The sequence below is a fragment of the Salmo trutta genome, chromosome 23 (genome assembly GCF_901001165.1).
Source record: "Salmo trutta chromosome 23, fSalTru1.1, whole genome shotgun sequence".
In the NCBI taxonomy this organism is placed as follows: Eukaryota; Metazoa; Chordata; class Actinopteri; order Salmoniformes; family Salmonidae; genus Salmo; species Salmo trutta.
In genome coordinates, this window is record NC_042979.1 from 36,962,496 (window position 1) to 36,984,753 (window position 22,258).

The 22,258-nt window shown below is 42.8% G+C and overlaps 2 protein-coding genes and 1 long non-coding RNA gene across 3 annotated transcripts; 2 read left to right on the forward strand and 1 right to left on the reverse strand.

The window, feature by feature from the left end:
• Nucleotides 1-7,572: 7,572 nt before the first annotated feature.
• Nucleotides 7,573-8,731, forward strand: LOC115159959 (uncharacterized). The gene is made up of 2 exons (XR_003868976.1): nt 7,573-8,143; nt 8,306-8,731. It is a non-coding gene; the product is annotated as an uncharacterized LOC115159959 (long non-coding RNA).
• An 82-nt stretch (nt 8,732-8,813) lies between these two features.
• On the reverse strand, nt 8,814-13,893 carry dnlz (DNL-type zinc finger). The gene is made up of 3 exons (XM_029710106.1): nt 13,386-13,893; nt 11,061-11,200; nt 8,814-9,165 (listed from the first exon to the last, which is right to left on the reverse strand). The coding sequence occupies exons 1-3, from the start codon at nt 13,695-13,697 to the stop codon at nt 9,006-9,008; spliced, it is 612 nt and encodes a 203-aa protein (XP_029565966.1). The 5' UTR covers nt 13,698-13,893; the 3' UTR covers nt 8,814-9,005.
• A 19-nt stretch (nt 13,894-13,912) lies between these two features.
• LOC115159957 (uncharacterized) lies at nt 13,913-20,577 on the forward strand. Its single transcript, XM_029710104.1, has 9 exons — nt 13,913-14,124; nt 14,584-14,762; nt 15,914-16,018; nt 16,187-16,336; nt 16,548-16,787; nt 17,851-18,226; nt 18,442-18,683; nt 19,025-19,200; nt 19,473-20,577. Exons 1-9 carry the CDS (start codon nt 14,004-14,006, stop codon nt 20,332-20,334), a joined length of 2,451 nt encoding a protein of 816 aa, XP_029565964.1. The 5' UTR covers nt 13,913-14,003; the 3' UTR covers nt 20,335-20,577.
• The last annotated feature ends 1,681 nt before the right edge of the window (nt 20,578-22,258 follow it).

A 22,258-nucleotide genomic window follows, 5' to 3' on the forward strand; every position in this document is an offset into this window, starting at 1 on the left:
TCAGCTAGCTTCACATTCCAGCTCAGGCTTCATCCGTACTACGATGGTGGATTTTGCTCGTCCACCTGCCGCAAAAGGCTGTCACATGCTTCCCAGTCGAAACAGTTTAAGCTTATACATTTTGTGAAGTTTTGTTCATTTTGGTGTTTGGTAGGTTTTTTTCAGCTGTTTGCGTACACCAATTTTTGTGTTGAGGCAAGTCGAAGTTTGGTAGTCAAAGTCTACACCCCTTCATCAGTGATTGGTTCACAGTAGGGGTGGGAACTATGGACGGGATTCTTCAATGAAGTGTTTGCTATCATTCACTTGAGAATTACTGCACTAAACTGATGTGTAATTGCGCGACTAAGACCTTCTCTGCAAAAACTTACAAAATTCTATACAGATTTCTTGATGTATCTATTTTGAGCAAGTGTTTCTGGCTATATTGTTACTACGGTGGCTCAAGAGAGACAAACAGTAATATTGCCTCTTTCTCCTAGTTTTTCAAGCCAAGGTCTTTAGGAAGTGTGAGCACAGAAGTTTGCATCGCCTAGCCGAGTTCTGCTAGGAGCAAACTGAACCTATAAATGGGGACGTCTTTACTGTAGAATAGTTATTGCAAATTTGATGTAAAATAGTCCAAATTAGAGCCATCTTATGGGCAAAAGTGCCATATTTTATTATCTATTGTTAACGTCTTTGATATGCTTATCAATGCACAAGCCCTTCCTCCCCCACTCCTATCGATCTGATTTCATTGGTCCTCGCAAATCAGACACTTCATTCAGGATATATGAGAAAGCTCCGAGTTAGCCTACCCCAGAGAAGGTTCGTTTTAGAGGATTTGTTGCCTTGGAAATGTACACTGAACAAAAATATACACACATTTAAAGTGTTGGTCCCATGTTTCATTAGCTGAAATAAAAAATCTCAAAAATATTCCATATGCAAAAAAAGCTTATTTCTCTCATTTTGTGCACAAATTTGTTTACATCGCTGTTAGTGAGCGTTTCTCCTTTGCCAAGGTAATCCATCCACCTGACAGGTGTGGGATATCAAGAAGCTGATTAAATAGCATGATCATTACACAGGTGCACCTTGTGCTGGGGACAATACAAATCCCCTAAAATGCGCAGTTGTGTCACAATACAATGCCACAGATGCCTCAAGTTTTGAGGGAGTGTGCAATTGGCATGCTGAGTGCAGGAATGTCCACCAGAGCTGTTGCTAGATAATTGAATGTTAATTTTTCAACCATAAGGTTCCTCAAACATCATTTTAGAGAATTTGTAGCCACGCTGGGAGGGAGGCTGACAAGTATTTGCATTTAATAATGCCTTTTTGTGGGGACAAACTCATTCTGATTGGCTGGGCCTGGCTGCAAGTGGGTGCGCCCTCCAAGGCCCACCCAATGGCTGTGCCCCTGTACAGTCATGTGAAATCCATAGATTAGGGACTAATGAATTCATTTCAATTGACCTCCTTATATGGACTGTAACTCAGTAAATTCTTTGAAGTTGCATTTATATTGGCCTTCCGAGTGGCGAAGCGGTCTGAAGCACTGCATCTCAGTGCAAGAGGCGTCACTACAGTCCCTGGTTTGAATCCAGGCTGTATCACATTCGGCCGTGATTGGGAGTCCCATAGGGTGACGCACAATTGTAAAAAAAACTGTAATGTTGCAATTATACATTCATGCAGGAGGAAATACAATGATTGCACTAGTGCATATGCGTGAAAGTGGACTGCACACAGCACATTATCCCCGGAGATGCCAAACTCGGGCAAAGTGTCCCCCATATGACGTCACAGTGATGTCATAATGAGTGGGGGAAAAAACACCTGTATCAGAGACAGTGCAAAGGTTTTCATACTCTGCCACATCCTGAAGGGTTACCTTGTTGTACAATGTCTACCATTTACAACTGGAATCTACCTTGAAATTACAACACGTACAGTTTTTATTATGAATACATTTCTTTCTTGTTGTCCCATGATTTTCACTTAGCAAAAAGAGTTAATGTCAACGCGAATCTGATTGTGAGGACGAACAAAGGTACTCTTTACATAGTCCTATGTGCATCCCAAATCAACCCTATAAAGTACATTATCAGCCATGGTCAAAAGTAGTACACTATGTAGGGAATAGGGTCCCATCAGAGGACAAACACTCATGATGCATCATGGACAGTAGCTGTGAAGTGATACACATTGCTACAGTGTGGTTTTTACTATGTTTATGAGCTTACTAGTACTAAATATACTGTATTTCAAACATAGAAGTGGATTAATTGGATAATAGGCCTATGTGGCTCTGGTGATTTGTTGTCTGTCAGGGTGGGTGTGGTCTCCCATGGCACCACATTACATCACAATCGTGATGTCATAAATAATTGTATTCTGATATGATGACAGCCTAAATGGTTTGCCATTTTCGGCAACACTTACAAGTTCAATTCAGGGTCAAAATCATTGCTATATTTTGGATGGTTATTTTTTAAGTGATTGATTGGTGGTAAGTAGTTGTGACCACTTCTGATTTAGTGTAAAAAGGCCTACTTTGTGACAATTTAATTTAGATGATTTAAATAATCTAATAATATTTTTAAGCCATATTGTACCTTTTTCAGGATTACTGTAATTGAAGGAACTATGGGAAAGTTCTCCTTCCAAAGGCTCATCATAAGAATGGTTAGAATCTCTTTTCTCTCACCACCCTCATAGTCAAAACTCCAGTGATTTAAAATCATCACTTTGACATACAGGCCTATGAGCTTTTCTAAGATTGAAAATAACAATAACCTCATTACTGACTGCATGTTTGTCATCATTTTCATTTCTAGCCATGGGCAAATCGGACTGCACAGGACAATTTCTGCACAGGAACTACTGAACTCCACAGGCTCAGAACACACCAGCCTCACAACTCCTCACAACTCCCCAGTCTTAATGTAAGTCCCATCTGCAGGCTACATCTACGACCCACTAAAGTGGTCCAGACTAATCATGTATGGACAATCAGTGTAAACGTTGTACTAACTACGGCTTGATCTAGTGTCAACATTATACCTTATTGATATTCTATATCAATGAAATACAATGGAAGGTACATAATAATCCAATGAGTAAAATAAAATATACCATGTTCTATTCTCAATATCCCTACTGCCCCAAAGGTGTGTAGGCAGGGCAAGGAGGACACCGATTCAACCCAGAAGAAGAGGAAAAAGAAGAGGCTAAATGAGAAGGGAACCCAGGTTGAACTAGGCATGCGGGAGGATATCCGTGACCTTGAACTCGCCCATTGGAGATTGGCTAGAGAGACATGGAGAACTGAGCGAGGAAACATTAGGGAGATTAAGGCGCTGTATGGAGAAATATTTAGGCTGCACCAACTCTTGGAGGAGGTAACAAGAGCAGTTTTCTTCAATCAGACTTTCATAACAGTAGATATACTGTAGTTGCTTTAGATGTTCCCAATCCTGATACACAGAAATGAGATCTAAATAGATAGAATAGTGAAATAAGAAGGCAAGAAAAAAACTGCACATTGGAAGTATTCTGAGGAAGGTCTGCAATCTGCACTGGTAGTATTCTGAGGAAGGTCTGCATTCTGCACTGGTAGTATTCTCAGGAAGCTCTGAATTCTGCACTGGTAGTATTATTAAGAAGGTCTGCATTCTGCACTGGTAGTATTCTTAAGACGGTCTGCATTCTGCACTGATAGTGTTCTGAGGAACGTCTGCGTTTTGCACTGGTTGTATTCTTAAGAAGGTCTGCATTCTGCACTGGTAGTATTCTTAAGAAGGTCTGCATTCTGCACTGATAGTATTCTTAAGAAGGTCTAGAATCTGCACTGGTAGTATTCTGAGGAAGTTCTACATTCTGCCACTGGTAGTATTATGAGTTCTGTCGGCATTATGCTCTGGTAGTATTCTGAGGAAGGTCTGCATTCTGCACTGGTAGTATTCTGAGGAAGGTCTGCATTCTGCACTGGTAGTATTATGAGTTCTGTCGGCATTATGCTCTGGTAGTATTCTGAGGAAGGTCTGTATTCTGAACTGGTAGTATTCTCAGGAAGCTCTGAATTCTGCACTGGTAGTATTATTAAGAAGGTCTGCATTCTGCACTGGTAGTATTCTTAAGAAGGCCTGCGTTCTGCACTGGTAGTATTCTTAAGAAGGTCTAGAATCTGCACTGGTAGTATTCTGAGGAAGGTCTGCATTCTGCACTGGTAGTATTCTTAAGAAGGCCTGCGTTCTGCACTGGTAGTATTCTTAAGAAGGTCTGTATTCTGAACTGATAGTATTCTGAGGAAGGCCTGCGTTCTGCACTGGTAGTATTCTGAGGAAGGCCTGCGTTCTGCACTGGTAGTATTATGAGTTCTGTCGGCATTATGCTCTGGTAGTATTCTGAGGAAGGTCTGTATTCTGAACTGATAGTATTCTGAGGAAGGCCTGCGTTCTGCACTGGTAGTTTTCTTAAGAAGGTCTGCATTCTGCAATGGTAGTATTCTTAGGAAGGTCTGCATTCTTAGAATAAAGTTGAAAAAGAATGGAGGAATTTCTGAATCGGAATGATTCCAAAAGTGTGGACCTTCCCATTTTCCTAACAGGCTAATATACAGTAATAAAACGTGTTTTCTTTATGATATTTATTACCCATACACATGTAATTGTTTTAAGATTGTTATTACTATGACCATCAAGCTATTAAGTAATAAAAATGTGTCTGTCATATTCTGAGGAAGGTCTGCATTCTGCACTGGTAGTATTCTGAGGAAGGCCTGCGTTCTGCACTGGTAGTATTCTTAAGAAGGTCTAGAATCTGCACTGGTAGCATTGTGAGGAAGGTCTGCATTCTGCACTGGTAGTATTATGAGTTCTGTCGGCATTATGCTCTGGTAGTATTCTGAGGAAGGTCTGTATTCTGAACTGATAGTATTCTGAGGAAGGCCTGCGTTCTGCACTGGTAGTATTCTTAAGAAGGTCTGCATTCTGCAATGATAGTATTCTTAGGAAGGTCTGCATTCTGCACTGGTAATATTCTTAAGAAGGTCTAGAATCTGCACTGGTAGCATTGTGAGGAAGGTCTGCATTCTGCACTGGTAGTATTATGAGTTCTGTCGGCATTATGCTCTGGTAGTATTCTGAGGAAGGTCTGTATTCTGAACTGATAGTATTCTGAGGAAGGCCTGCGTTCTGCACTGGTAGTTTTCTTAAGAAGGTCTGCATTCTGCAATGGTAGTATTCTTAGGAAGGTCTGCATTCTTAGAATAAAGTTGAAAAAGAATGGAGGAATTTCTGAATCGGAATGATTCCAAAAGTGTGGACCTTCCCATTTTCCTAGTAGGCTAATATACAGTAATAAAATGTGTTTTCTCTATGATATTCATTACCCATACACTTGTAATTGTTTTAAGATTGTTATTACTATGACCATCAAGCTATTAAGTAATAAAAATGTGTCTGTCATCATACAGATTGGGGTGGATAAAGGGGTGATCAAGCAGCGCTCCACCTCCTCCATTCTTTGTCCCGTCTCCCCGACACTGCCAGCTTTCCCCCGGTACAACCTCCACAGGTACCTCGCCAACAGCCATTCGGAGCCAGACCAGCATGCTGCCGGCACCCAGAAGGACCCATCTAAGAAACATTCAATCTTTCCCCCTCTGGACACACAGAGCTGCACCTCCCCTGAAAGATGGCCTCATTCAACTTCCAAGACGTCACACCCACACGCTTCACACCGATTTGCTGTCCCATCCCACCCCCTGGTTTCCGGCCCTCCTGCCCGGATGAGACAGACCCATCCGCATGTCCACCCCAGGTCCCCATTGACTGGCCAGGCAAAGGTCAAGGATGAGGTCAAGAGGCCAGAGATTGCATCGTCTGAGGAATTGTCTGAGGAAGTTCAACGGAGAGGTGCAGAAATTGCGAACATGTATAAAGCACAGCTGATTGAGAGGATGGCCCAAAAGAGAAAGGAAGAGATTCTGAAGAAAAGGGTAAACAACGATGACAAGAACGATGACACTGAGGCCTCCTGCTCCTCTGCAGTAGAACAATCCAATACCCCTGCCACAGCCCCCGAGCGCCCAGCCAGCCCAGACGCCACGCCAGTGGCCGCCCGAGAGGACACTCAGGGGGACACCCAGCAGGACCTGGTTGAGGTTGTGAATGTGCTCAAGAGGCAATCATCTGATCTATACCTGCCTGACGACGTATGTGAGGAGTCACTCACATGGAAATCCATTTACGAGGAGCTGTGCCCGCTCGCTCACAGGGTGAACACAGAAGCTGACTACATCAAGGCGCTCCGCGTCATCACTGAGAAGGCTGTGACTCCCTCGTGCTCGTCTGAGGATGATGTGTCTCAGAGTGTGAGTGAGGACACAAGTCAGGAGGGGAGTAGTGAAAGTGAGGAGAGCATGAGTGGACAACAGAAGAGATGTCTACACAGAGATCCTTATGGTGAGAGGGACAGGAAGGAGATTGATAGTGGTAAAATGGAAGGGAGATATGCAACCGCCAATGCAATGTCTATGATGGCGAGCCGAGGGAAAGAAGAACTTAATGCCATGAGCTACGCAGACAGGATCAAATATTTCAAGGACGAGGCTAAGAGAAATGAAGAGATGATGAAGATCGAAAGGAGGAAGGAAAAAGCCAGGGACGAAGAGCTCAAGAAGTGGGAAAAGAGACAGAAGAAATTGAATGAGGAGGAAAGGAAAAGGACAGAAAATATGGAAAAAAACAAGTTAGAGGAGCAGAGGAAAAGGGAGAAGGCAGAGATGAAACTAAAGATCGAACATGAGAAAAAGAGACGAGAGCAAGAGAAAAAGAGAGAGAAAAAAGAAAGAAAAAAGCAGGAGATGCAACAGAAGGCCCGTGAAAAAGAAGAGAAAAAGAGGACAGAGGAAGAGAAAAAGATGGAGAAAAAGAGGGAAGAGAAGTTGAAAAAGATTGAGAAACAGAGGATGGAGGAGGAGAGGAACAGGGAAAAGGAGAGAATGAAGGTGTTGGAGATGCAGCAAAAGGCACGAGAGAAAGAAGAGAAGAGGAGGAAAGAGGAACAGAAAAGAAGATTGAAGATACAGCAGGAACAAGAGAAGGAGGAACAGAAAAGGCTGACAAGGATACGAGACGAGGATAAGAAGAGAGCAGAGCTTCAAAAAATAAAAGATCACGAGGCCAGGTTCAAGATGGAGATGGAGAAACTGTATGAGAGAGAAGAGAGGAATGCACAGATTGAAAGAGAAAAGAGGCATGCGCTGTGTCAGAAAAAAGGGCAGACACAGAGAGCAAAACAGGTGGTGGTAAACGAGGTCACATCGTCTACATCTGACGCTTCTGTGCGGAGGGAAGAGAGGGAGCAGCGTCCAGAGACCGCTCTGCGAAGAACAAGGAAGAAGCAGAAGAAATTGGCGGACGAGTCAATGACAACTTTTGAGTAGATGACAAAAGAAAGGGAGCAGACAAAAGAAGAAATGTACAAGTCAATGCTCCTAGGTATGTTAATAGATGTAAATAAACAAAAACAAATTAGATTTTTTTAAAGAGAAAAAACAAACAACAAAACGAGAAAATGAGCAAAAGCAGGAAACAATTATAAGGAAGCCAGGCATGAGGGTGAAGAGGAGGAAACATGAGAGAGGAGGAAGGGAGACCAGAGTGGTTTATCAGGAGGGAAGTAGGATATATAGAATTCAAGTTCTGAGGACAGAATCGGTAGGACCATGAGATAAAAGGTAAATGAGATCAGCAGTAAAGGAGAGCTGAGTGGATCAAAATAAAGTTATGGAAAACACAAGGGGGAGGCAAGATAAACAGAGACCCAGAGAAAAGAGGTAATAGAGAGGAGATGGAACTAGAATTCCAATGTACGAATGGCCAAAATAACTATCTAAATAACTAAGGATGAGCAGGAAAGGAGAAGACCAAGAGCACAGGAAAAAGAGCCAACAGACATGTCAAAAAGAAATGAAGTCTGCCTCTTCTACTTCTCTTTTAAAGTTGCTTTGGTTTCCTTTTGTCCTCTTTCTAAGCCTGTTCAAGTCTGAGATAGATGAGAAGAGCAGCCAAAGAAACAGATCTGTTGAAGCATCAATTGGAAAGGATGGGAGGGTTGGAGGAGGAGCACAGCTCCATGACTACATTAGGTAAGTGTTTACTATCAAAGCCTGTTCTCTGTAGACAACTGTATTAGTGTTGATAGAAGTTCATTTATGGAATGTCTTTCAACTCAAACACTACAATTACTGATCTCATGTGATTATTCACCTCATGTGAGCGGGCTTTCGGATGTTTTTTTCTTGAAACAGATTGTGGCATATGAGGTCACTTTATCTGTTGAAGCATCAATAGGAAAGGATCAAAGGGAGGGAGGCAGGAAGAGGAAAACACAGAAGAGCAGATGAGGTAAATGCTTGGGCTTGTGATGAGAGGATAGGGTCTCCAGAACTGGGGTTCATGATAGAAAATGCTCAGACAAATGTATTACTGTGAATCCCATTTGTTCAATGACTATTTGATGAATTCCTGACGGGATAATTGTTTTACAGGAGCACTCTATGTTCTGCTTCCATGTGGATTGACAGCATTGCTTTCATGAGCTGCTGGAGGACACCATGGATGAAGAGGGAGAGGGTCTATGATAGGCAGTTTGCCATGGCCATAAATGGGCTTTTGGGTGTTAATTCTTCCTGCTTTATATCATACAACTTTACAATAAAAATGAATTGCAAGCATCAGCCTTTTCTGTTTGAGTGTGATCAGTGCAGTGGTAGTAAGATTGGTGTAAACCCAAGGAATATTCAGGCACTAGTTTTCAGTTGTTATAAAATAGTTTTAGAAGAAATGATCATCTTTTGAAAACAATATGGAGACAATATGGAAATATCAAAAGAAGTGTTGCATTTACTTAGTAATAGCTATTTGTCCCTCATAGAGAATGGTGTCCTTGTTGTGATCAGTCCATCGACAAATGCATGTATGCGCGCACACACACCCACAGAGAGTTAGTCATGATTTCCCTGAGTCAGACTCTGGTGAAGGTTTCTTTGCATCTTGAGCAGTCTGTGTTGTATCCTTGCCAGACTCGTCTATAACAATCTCGAAGGACGCCTCTTCTTCTACCCTCTTCACCTTCTCCCCTTTCGCTGCAAGGATTTCCTCAATGTTCCTGTAAGAAAAAGGAAAAAAAACATGAATAATAAAAAACAAAATGATTCAGGAATAATACTCCAGTCTTAAGGAGGCTACACACTTCATGCAGACCGAGCGAAGGAGCATCGTATATAGTTTGTTCCAAACTAAAGTACCGAGAACTGTGTGAAAATGATGCTGCATTTGCGTGAAGTGTGTAGGGCCCTTTAGTCCACACAAACATTACAGCCTATTAATACGGGATTCACTTATGATTCACTATGACTGCAGTTCCATTTCTCTTCTGTGCATATCACTATCAATAGGGATAACACATATCCTTGTAATACTGTACAGTCGTGGCCAAAAGTTTTGAGAATGACACAAATATTAATTTCCAAAGTTTGCTGCTTCAGATTCTTTAGATATTTTTGTCAGATGTTACTATGGAATACTGAAGTATAATTACAAGCATTTCATAAGTGTCAAAGGCTTTTATTCACAATTACATGAAGTTGATGCAAAGAGTCAATATTTGCAGTATTGACCCTTCTATTTCAAGACCTCTGCAATCCGCCCTGGCATGCTGTCAATTAACTTCTGGGCCACATCCTGACTGATGGCAGCCAATTCTTACATAATCAATGCTTGGAGTTTGTCAGAATTTGTAGTGTTTTGTTTGTCCACCCGCCTCTTGAGGATTGACCACAAGTTCCCAATGGGATTAAGGTCTGGGGAGTTTCCTGGCTATGGACCCAAAATATCAATGTTTTGTTCCCCGAGCCACTTAGTTATCACTTTTGCCTTATGGCAAGGTGCTCCATTATGCTGGAAAAGGCATTGTTTGTCAGCAAACTGTTCCTGGATGGTTGGGAGAAGTTGCACTCGGAGGATGTGTTGGTACCATTCTTTATTCATGGCTGTGTTCTTAGGCAAAATTGTGAGTGAGCCCACTACCTTGGCTGAGAAGCAACCCCACACATGAATGGTCTCAGGATGCTTTACTGTGGACATTTCACAGGACTGATGGTAGCGCTCACCTCGTCTTCTCCGGACAAGCTTTTTCCGGATGCCCCAAACAATCGGAAAGGGGATTCATCAGAGAAAATGACTTTACCCCAGTCCTCAGCAGTCCAATCCCTGTACCTTTTGCAGAATATCAGTCTGTCCCTGATGTTTTTCCTGGAGAGAAGTGGCTTCTTTGCTGCCCTTTTTGACACCAGGCCATCCTCCAAAAGTCTTCGCCTCACTGTGCGTGCAGATGCACTCACACCTGCCTGCTGCTATTCCTGAGCAAGCTCTGTACTGGTGGTTCCCCGATCCAGCAGCTGAATCAGCTTTAGGAGACGGTCCTGGTGCTTGCTCGACTTTCTTGGGCGCCCTGAAGCCTTCTTCACAACAATTGAACCGCTCTCCTTGCAATTTTACTGGCAGCAATATCCTTGCCTGTGAAGCCCTTTTTGTGCAAAGCAATGATGACGGCACGTGTTTCCTTGCAGGTAACAATGGTTGACAGAGGGAGAACAATGATTCCAAGCACCACCCTCCTTTTGAAGCTTCCAGTCTGTTATTCGAACTCAATGAGCACGACAGAGTGATCTCCAGCCTTGTCCTCTTCAACACTCACACCTGTGTTAACGAGAAAATCCCTGACATGATGTCAGCTGGTCCTTTTGTGGCAGGGCTGAAATGCAGTGGAAATGTTTTTGGGGGATTCAGTTAATTTGCATGGCAAAGAGGGACTTTGCAATTAATTGCAATTCATCTGATCACTCTTCATAACATTCTGGAGTATATGCAAATTGCCATCATACAAACTGAGGCAGCAGACTTTGTGAAAATTAATATTTGTGTCATTCTCAAAACTTTTGGCCACGACTCTAGAATGCATGCATGTAAAATGTTCAGACCTATATTAACTTGGCCACCAACCTCTTTCCCTTCAGGTCAGAGAACCAACCCAAGTTGTCAGCAATAATGTGGTGTTTTTCACATCCTGGGCAGGTCACTAGGACAACACCTTTATGATAGGCTACCTTGGATATCCTCTTTGTTGACCTGGTTGAGCACACCTGCATACAGATAATTTACAGTCAAATAATGATACAGTTTATTAGAAGAGTCAGGGTGAATCTGAACTTTATAAACTATCCATATAATCGTATTCATTATTATCTAAAAGGCAAAACAGATATTTTCAGTTCGCTGCAGCTAGAGACAGAAACAAGCTGCAAATAAACACTCAACCTGGACAGTTTTATCTCAATCTCTTCATTCAAAGACTCAATCATGGACACTCTTACTGACAGTTGTGGCTGCTTTGCATGATGTATTGTTGTCGTGATGTGCGTTTTGTCCTATATATATATATATATATATATATATATATATATATATATATATATATATATATATATATATATATATATATATATACACAGTGGGGAAAAAAGTATTTGATCCCCTGCTGATTTTGTACATTTGCCCACTGACAAAGAAAGGATCAGTCTATACTTTTAATGGTAGGTTTATTTGAACAGTGAGAGACAGAATAACAACAAAAATATCCAGAAAAACGCATGTCAGAAATGTTATAAATTGATTTGCATTTTAATGAGGGAAATAAGTATTTGACCCCTCTCAATCAGAAAGATTTCTGGCTCCCAGGTGTCTTTTATATAGGTAACGAGCTGAGATTAGGAGCACACTCTTAAAGGGAGTGCTCCTAACCTCAGCTTGTTACCTGTAAAAAAGACACCCGTCCACAGAAGCAATCAATCAATCAGATTCTAAACTCTCCACCATGGCCAAGACCAAAGAGCTCTCCAAGGATGTCAGGGACAAGATTGTAGACCTACACAAGGCTGGAATGGGCTACAAGACCAGCGCCCGCAAGGTCCCCCTGCTCAAGAAAGCACATATACATGCCCGTCTGAAGTTTGCCAATGAACATCTGAATGACTCAGAGGACAATTGGTGAAAGTGTTGTGGTCAGATGAGACCAAAATGGAGCTCTTTGACATCAACTCAAATTGCCGTGTTTGGAAGAGGAGGAATGCTGCCTATGACCACAAGAACACCATCTCCACCGTCAAACATGGAGGTGGAAACATTATGCTTTGGGGGTGTTTTTCTGCTAATGGGACAGGACAACTTCACCGCATCAAAGGGACGATGGACGGGGCCATGTACCGTCAAATCTTGGGTGAGAACCTCCTTCCCTCAGCCAGGGCATTGAAAATGGGTCGTGGATGGGTATTCCAGCATGACAATGACCCAAAACACACGGCCAAGGCAACAAAGGAGTGGCTCAAGAAGAAGCACATTAAGGTCCTGGAGTGGCCTAGCCAGACACCAGACCTTAATCCCATAGAAAATCTGGAGGGAGCTGAAGGTTCGAGTTGCCAAACGTCAGCCTCGAAACAAAATCCCTCCTGAGATGTGTGCAAACCTGGTGGCCAACTACAAGAAACGTCTGACCTCTGTGATTGCCAACAAGGGTTTTGCCACCAAGTACTAAGTCATGTTTTGCAGAGGGGTCAAATACTTATTTCCCTCATTAAAATGGAAATCATTTTATAACATTTTTGACATGCGTTTTTTTCTAGATTTTTTTGTTGTTGTTATTCTGTCTCTCACTGTTCAAATAAACCTACTATTCAAATTATAGACTGATCATTTCTTTGTAAGTGGGCAAACGTACAAAATCAGCAGGGGATCAAATACTTTTCCCCCCCACTGTATTGTAATGAAACAGGCAGGGAGCAGGTTTCAAACCCTCGACCTTCTAGCCCGAAGTCCAGCGCGCTATCGACTGTGCCGCACGAGCATGCTTTTGCGGCACAGTCGATAGTACGCTGGACTTCGGGCTAGAAGGTCGAGGGTTCGAGTCCTGCTCCCTGCCCGTTTCATTACTATATATATATATATATATATATATATATATATGACAAAACACACAATACATAGACATTATATTTTTTATCCCAGCAGAAGGTATTTTGCCTTTTGGTAGGCTGTCATTGTAAATAAGAATTTGTTCTTAACTGACTTGCCTAGTTAAATAAAAGTTAAAATATATATATTTTTAAATCCATCACACTCCTACTCTGAGATGCTTTGTGGATACGGCCCTGAGTGCCAGTGTTTTGATCACCTCACCAACCAAATCTTGATTGACAAATCATCCTATGACTGTCACTGTAGAAACATGATGTGAAAAAGAACTGATCTTCCATTTCAAATCTCATCCATTACCTTGCATGTGTAAACCAAGTGGTAATGTGTTGAATGAATCTTCCCAATGGAATCGCTGCAGACGTGTGTTGTGGTAGAGAATTGTTTATCTAAAGGTACATCTCTTCGATACTGCCTGAAAGCAAATGGCAAAGTCGGACCACTGCTGTGTCTTGACTGTGAAGTGGACCATTGACTGGTCCCTGATGCAAGCGGTTGTACGTGCTGTAGTCTTGTCCTTGATAACCGAGTCCATGATCTCAACAAAGTATAACTTCTATGCCAGTGCCAAAATATACGATTCGTAACCCGAATTGTATTCTGTTGAAACATTGAGGAAAATTGCTACGAAAATATTTTAAATTCCGTAAGGTCAAGCTTCTGTTGTCCTCAGCGTGGTTGAGTCGCAATGTAATGACGTAAAATAAAATGGTTGATTGGTTTCGATTGGAAGCCAATCGTTTGTTTCCATTTTGGTGACGGATCTCACGTTACACCAATGAGAAACCACAATTTGAAGAAGGCGGGTCTATTGATCCGCACGTGAACCAATTAAATAGTCGCAAACATTACCGCTTCAGTTTAGCAAGCGACATTTTTTGAATGTTTATATGCATTGGTAACAGATTATAAACAAAAATGAGCGACGAAGCTGTCTTTGAAACAATTGAAGAGGTCAATAAGCATATCTCACACGTCGAAGAGTCAACCTGTGTGAAATATATTTCTTACCGTGTGGACAAGCGCTTCAATGACCAAGGTAAACTAGCTATCGACGTTAGCCAAAGAGTGTGCTGCGTGTAGGAAACGTGCATTGATCAAGCTGCAGACAGTGCAAACAATCACGAGTGACATGGCTATCTTTCAGCAGTTCCATACTATTTAGCTACCTACATTGATTGATTAATATTCTTATGTAGTGATGAAACCTCCAGAAACTACTGGTGTATTCATTAGTCGGATTCCGTTGCAAACGTTTTTGTGTTGCATTTTGCAACGGAAACAGTTTACTCCAAACATATAACGCTTTGCAACGAAAACGTGGTTTTCTATTGGACACATTCAGGTAAGTCCCTCCCCGTTTTAGTTCCGTTTGGTTCCTAGAAAGTAAATGGCTTCCGTTGACAAAACGTTTTGCAACAGAAAATGTTTTGCTGCAAATCAGACTAATGAATACCCCTCTGGACTCATGGCTCTTTCAATGTGTTCTGCTAAACAGGTTGGAAACCACAGGACCACAAGAACCGGTTATACTGGGAATGGAAGTACGGCAAGGGTACTCCCTGTATCCCCTTTGACAGCGTACCCTTCATGTTCATCGGACACAAACTGATGGGATGCCACAGGGGCCGGGCAAAGTGTGGATTCAAGAAGAGGCAGGAACTTGAGGATCAAAGGGTGCTGATATCTATGATATTCTGAAATGGCTTTTAAGTGTTCCATGTAGCTACAGTTTGTTACACCAGATAATGTGATCTAACAAAATATTTTTGGTATCCATTAGTGGGAGTTACAAGTTAGATACCGTTTGGTGTAGCACAGAGAATTTTCCACCAACCTTAGATTGGCAATGCTGTCTTCATCCTTGAATCTTTGGTTGGATCACATTATCAGGTGTAACAGTCTGTAGCTAGGATGTATTTTGCATCTAAACCTGAATCAAATTCATTAGGACACAATATGGAAAAACGTTAAAAAGCATTGTAAAGGAGCTTTTCTTATTGGAGTAGAGGTTGTCCCTCCCTATTTCATTACATTTTCTTCCATATGGTGCCTAATGAATACGACCCTGGTTCCATCAATGCTTCTAGGTAGTTGAGGTTCACAACTAATCTCAACAATTCCATTCTTACCTACCACTAATTTAATCCAAAATCCTCAAAAAGTTCTACAGCTGCACCATTGAGAGCATCCTGACTGGCTGCATCACAGCTTGGTATGGCATCAGCTTTGTATCCGACTGCAAGGCGCTACAGAGGGTAGTGCATACGGCCCAGTACATTACTGGAGCAGTGCTACCTGCCATCCAGGACCTCTATACCAGGCGGTGTCAGAAGAAGCCCCTAAAAATGATCAGACTCCAGCCACCCATGTAATAGACTGTTCTCTCTGCTACAGCACGGCAAGCGGTACCGATGCAACAAGTCTTGAACCAACAGGACCATGAACCGCGTCTACCCCCAAGCCTTAAGACTGCTAAATAGTTAATCAAATAGCTACCCGGACTATCTGCATTGACCCTTTTTGCACTAACTCCTTTGACTCATCACATACGCTGCTGCTACTGTTTATCTGTCCTGTTGCCTAGTCACTTTACCCCTACCTATATGTACATATCTACCTCAATAACCTCGTACCCTTGCACATCGACTCAGTACAGGTACAACGTGTATATAGCAAAGTTATTGTTACTTATTGTGTATTCATTCCTTGTTATTGCTTTTCTGTTATTTTACTTTGTTGGGAAGGGCCTGTAAGCATGTCGCTGTTGGTTTACACCAGTTGTTTACTAAGCATGTGACAAATAACATTTGATTTTTATATTTCAGGAAAAAGATGGCAAGGAAAAAAGAAACCTGTTGCTGAAAACCAAGAAGGTAGCATGTCCTGCTGTGTTCACAATCAGCCGTATTGTCAAGTTCCCTGGATTCAAGGTACGGGTTAAATACTGTGTTTATGTTTATATATGTTTATTATGTAACTCCAGTGACCGTGCAACACAGTCAACAGTAGGATGCACATCAGACGTGTGTGTGTGTGTGTGTGTGTGTGTGTGTGTGTGTGTGTGTGTGTGTGTGTGTGTTCGCTCCACACTGCATCAGTTGGAGAAGGACACATCACGGTTGAGGAGGGTCATGTCTATTTCCATCAAACAAGCTCTCCAGACAGACCCAGCCTCGGTGCAGTGGAAGATACAGTATTTCCTCAAAATACCCAGTGTCACTGACCACAAGGGCCACCCTATTGGAAAGGTATTACTATGTTATTACTATACTATGACCATGGGATCTATTGCATTGGACTCTCTTTAGGCTACATAACTAGTATCTGTATGTCTATTCGGTACACAGATGTAATAAAACCTTGATCTCTTAAAATTCCCTGTGGAATACAAGTATCTGACCCTGTAACAGTGGTTAGGGGTATTTTCTCTACTTAACGCCACTCTTCTCGTTCCCTCAGGGTGCAGATCAGATGGACGACAGGGTCAAAGGTTACATCCGAGCGTTGGTGCAGCAGGGGGTGAGGAAGGTGAAGGAGGTAAAGAACCAGATGGTCCAGTACGTGCGGACGGAGCTGTTCCGAGACACGACCCCGCCGCCGCTGAGGCGCTTCTTCCCCACAGAGAAAACCATCCATGCCGTCATGGCTCAGGTTATCGCGGAGGAACACTACAGCAAAATAGACCTGGTCAACCTGCTGGTGAGAAGGCTGTGCTGCACTCCATCATTCCCACCTATTCATCAGATATTTGGATTGTCTTCTGAGACATTGGGGCTTGTGGTGTTAGCTGTATGTTTTCAATGCAATTTATGAATAGTTTGTATGCATGTCACCCACCCTCTTTGAAACACTTGTTTAACGGGGCATTTTACTCACTATTGTTTCATTAGTGTACTTTTTGATATAGTCCCAAAACATTCTACATGTCAACATTCATGCTTTCAGTATATATAGCTTTCAGTCTTTCAGTCTCAAAAGACCAACTTGTGAAAAAAAGATCAGAACTAGGCTGCCTGTCTAAACGCAGCCAGAGTCACTGAATTGGATACATAGTCATTGCCTCCATTGCGATTGTATTTATATTTGAGTAATTAACAGACGTTCTCATCCAGAGTGACTTACATGAGCAATTAGGGTAAAGTGCCTTGCTCAAAGGGCACAGACAGATTTTTCACCTAGTCGGCTGATTCTAACCGGCAACCTTTCTATTACTGGCCCAACGCTCTTAACTGCTAGGCTACCTGCCGCCCTACTTGTTGACAGTAGATGCTGGCCATTATTATGTAAATGTACAACAACAACTGGGTTGAGTGATGTCATTCTCTCAGACCCCACCACTCTCTCCCTGAGCCCATTCCCCAAACAGACAGAACAGCAACACCAGCAGAGCTAAAGCACCCCTCATTCTGGAACTCCTTTTTAGAAAGTATGTAGTCTGAAACTTCTACACACTGGGTATGGTGAATTAATACATGGGAACTTTAACAGGTGTCCTCAGTGGAACATTTTGAGAACTAAGGACTGTGTGATGTAACAGAGCACAGATAAATATTACTCCATGACACGTCATTGGGGTTGTTTAAGGCCATGGGAATATCACTGCTGTGGTTTAGAATAAGACAGACATGTTATAGCAAAAGTCAAGGTGCACAACCATATATAAAGCTCACGCTGGCGCAAAAAGGAGTTTGGTTAGCACTGAAATAATTGAAAGGACGCAAAAGTTTCACCTCAGCTATTAACCATAACTCCCCCCTCTTAGACCTTGGCAGAGAATTGGAAGGCGGAAGCTCCTAGAATCAACTTCCTGCTTAGGGTTCAATCAGAGAGCGAGAACCTGTTGCTCTGCTACCAGACGGACTGGCAGCGACGGCTGCTTCGGCAGTATGGCAAGGAGGTGTGCTTCCTGGACGCGGCCTATAAGAGGACGCGCTTCCCCCTGCCACTCTTCTTCCTGTGCGTGCGCACCAATGTGAGCGTGGTGCCGGTGGGCCTGTTTGTGGTGCAGTCGAGGAACGCCGAAGCGTTGGGGGAGGCGCTGGGGGTGTTCAGGCAGTGGAACCGGGGCTGGAGCCCAGCCTACATCCTCACTGAACACTGTCCTGTGGAGATGAAGGCGGTGGAGGCAGCATTCACAGGTGAACAGTGGTGAGGTTTTAATGTTAGCTATGAGGTGGGAAAAGCAAGTTAGCTTCATAATGTTCTCTCAACACTGTTGGCTGTGAGTTTCAGGATTTTCTTTTGAAAAGACCTGTTGGTCAAGAAAATGTTTAATCTGTTACAATCTCTAAATACTAGAGGATGAGCGGGTTACAGTTTGCTAATTACGGACTGTTTCTCATTCCAATCTCAGGTGCTCAGGCAGTCTTCAGCGATCACCTGCGGGAGAGGACCTGGACCAAGTGGCTGAGCAACCGGTCCCGAGCCATCACCAACCAGGAGGGGATCTTTGATATGATGAAGGCCATTGCTGAATCCCTTACCAGAAAGCAACACCAGGGGGCAGTAGAACTACTACAGCAGAGCCCCATCTGGTTGGAAAAGAGACAACTTTTCAAGAACTGGTTCACTAACAAGTGGCTGTCAGAGGAGAAGGTTTGTAGTGCACATGTCAATTAATGAAATCACAGGGGCAATGGGGTCAGGTCCTGGACCTGCTGTGTCTTCACATGCGTATTAATGAAGGTCAGGGTGGTTAGATGGAAAGCAGATTTCAGACCTGTGCTTAGAGGTGCTTTCATCCTGAAGCAGACAGCATGTTTAAACCACAACTACTGTATGTAGACAGTCTGTAGAATGTTTTTGCTAGCTGAATCCATGATACGGTATCTAGCTATAGATCCATAATATGCTAGCTATAGGTCCATAATGTGCATCCTAGTCTAATGATGGAGCATAGAGAGGCTAGCTACATGCTCTTGTTTTTGTTCATTTAGAGATGGGCGAACGCTGTGAGGGTTGATATTGTCAACTTTGTGTCTATGGTGAACGGAGGTCTGGAGATGCAGAGCGACTTTTTCACACATAATAACATGAAGGTCCATAAAAAAGACACCCTGAGCCAAATGCTGCAGTTTCTTGTTGATGACTACTTCCCACAGATGCACCAAAGGTAAGTTCGTTTTAGAATAGGATTCAATGTCATTTAGAATAGTATTCGCTGTCAAAAGTGGTCTTCTGTTGACATATCTGCAAAATTTATGAAGATAAACACCATATATTTTACAGTGCTTATCTTTTCCATTGGGGTTAAGATGTAGAATGTGGACTCATCTTGACATTTGACTACTTTTGTAAACTTTTATTTTGGAGTGTAATTCCCCTTTAATGTAAGTGCTGTGATGTTTGGTCAGTCTAAACCTGCTACACTCCCTGAACCTCCAGGTACACAGACCTCAACAGCCAGTCCTCTGGCGAGTACAGCCTCAACCCCACTGTGCCTCCGTTCCTGTGGCATCGCCCTTGGAGTGTGGTGGCCCTGGTGATGGACAACATGTCTGCGGCCTTGCAAGACCCCGACATCATGGTGGAGCAGGCCAGCGACGCCGCCGACGGCACCTTCCGGGTGAAGAGTCGGGCAGAGACCACGGCAGCACGGTCCTACACGGTCAGCTTCGGTTCAGAGTCCACCTGGCCCTCCTGTGAGTGTGAGGTGTGGAGGGACCAGCGCCTGCCCTGTGAACACTTCTGTCACGTCTTCAGGTCTGAGCCTAACTGGACCTGGGAGCACCTGTGTCCCAAATACAGGGACCACCCTCTGCTCAGGCTGCATTCACAGACCACTCACACCACAACAGAGGAGATGGAGGAAGCCCTCAATGGTCTAATGCATCTCTCCCCAGCTTCCCCAGTCTCTCTTCAGTGGGATGGGCCTGAAGAAACAGTGCCACTGGTGCAAACTCCTCAAACTCCACAGTTACAACTGCATAGCATACACACACAGTGGGTGGCCCCACAGGCTTCACAGGGCCTGCGGGAGAGGGAGGAACTGCAAAAGGAGGAACTGCAGAGGGAGTGTGTGGCCAAACTCAAATCCATCATGGAGAATGTGAGCGGGATCAACGACATTGACCACCTACAGGAGCTCAGGCAGAAACTGGACGTTCTCCAGGCTCAGAGTGAGGCCATGGTGGTTCAGAAGGACGCTAGCGTCAAAACAGTTCTCACCTCAAAGGGGAAGAGAAAAAGGGCAGGGATGGAGATTATCGTGGCCATGCCCAAACGCATCAAAGTTGAAAATGTTTAGAAATAGCTTTTTTCTAAAGATGGAAAATAAACAATGTACAGTATTAAAAGGCGGCTCTGCCACTTTTAACTTGTGGGTTGTTTTTATGTAGTATTTAGTGTCCTACACAATTTGTTTTCTTTTTCTTTTTTCCCCCCATGTCTATTGCCTCTTAGTGAGGAGCAAAATCGGAAATTGCTTGTCTGACGTTTAATAAGTAAGATCCCTGAGATGACTAATAAAATAATTAGTCTGTCATTTTCATTCGTCTATATAACCCGTATGTAGTTTTCTGATCATATGTGAACTCCCTGCTATATGTAACTCTGGTTGTCTTCATCTAACAAAGGTCTCTTTGTTAGGATGTGGTGACATTGTATCCAGTTCTGCATCAGCTTGATTAAGGCACTGCGCAGGTTCACAAATCTATCCGTAACAAATTAATAAATCAGTTATTGCACAGTGGTTTGGCAGTTAAGGTTATTTTGTGATCGGATAATACGCACATTAGCTTGCTTAACCTGATTATGAGTAATTGGCATCAACCAACGCATTTCCCTTAAGTGAATTAATTGCGTTATTATTTAAGCTTTCCAGGAGCTCAAGTGTGTACGATGAAGCAGAGCTGTCTCAGCTAGCACCAGATGTTGTGATGGGCGTATACACTAATGCGCGTGCACATTATTTCGACATTACAAAATTGGATGGATTGACCTCAAACGCCTCTATGTGCAGTGGCTCCCAATAGTTTAGCTAGCTGTGCCCAGAGACGGCAGTGTGAATATAGCCAGAAAATACTTATCTAATAGAAATCCCCGATCACACTTGTAGGCGATGTCATGGCAACGTTTGCAAGCCAAACCTCGTAGAAACCAATACAAAGCCTGGATTGCTGATGCTATGTAGTGGTCGTTGAGAGGCTTTGAAGCCACCGGTCGGCCATATTGGCACTCCGTAGTAGGAGCAATCCTCCATAGGAATTAATGGAATTCTACAGTATTTCAATAACATGTTTCAAGGAAAAGATTACATGTATTTCGTTGTAGTGGGGACAGTAACATTAATCTCTAAAAGTTATACATTGAGGAACATATGTTTATATATATATATATAAGTTTGGGGTCACTTAAATGTCCTTGTTTTTTAAAGAAAAGCAAAAAAAAATGGTCCATTAAAATAACATCAAATTGATCAGAAATGCAGTGTAGACATTGTTAATGTTGTAAATGACTATTGTAGATGGAAACGGCAGATTTTTTTAATGGAATATCAGAGGCCCATTATCAGCAACCATCACTCCTGTGTTCCAATGGCACGTTGTGTTATCTAAGCCAAGTTTATCATTTTAAAAGGCTAATTGATCATTAGAAAACCCTTTTGCAATTATGTTAGCACAGCTGAAAACTGTTCTGATTAAAGAAGCAATAAAACTGGCCTTTAGACTAGTTAAGTATCTGGAGCATCAGCATTTGGGTTCAATTACAGGCTCAAAATGGACAGAAACAAAGAACTTACTTCTGAAACTCGTCAGTCTATTCTTGTTCTGAGAAATGAAGGCTATTCCAGGTGAGAAATTGCCAAGAAACTGAAGATCTTGTAATACTCCCTTCACAGAACAGTGCAAACAGTCTCTAACCAGAATAGAAAGAGGAGTGGGAGGCCCTAGTGCACAACTGAGAAAGAGGACAAGTACATTAGAGTGTCTAGTTTCAGAAACGGATGCCTCACAAGGTGACTCCGTGATGCTGGCCATCTTGGCAGAGTTGCAAAGAAAAATCCATATCTCAGACTGGCCAATGAATAGAATAAGATGGGCAAAAGAACACAGACACTAGACAGAGGAAGATTGGAAAAAAGTGTTATGGAAACACTAATCTAAGTTTGAGGTGTTTGGATGACAAAGAACATTCGTGAGACAATGAAAAGATGCTGGAAGAGTGCTTGA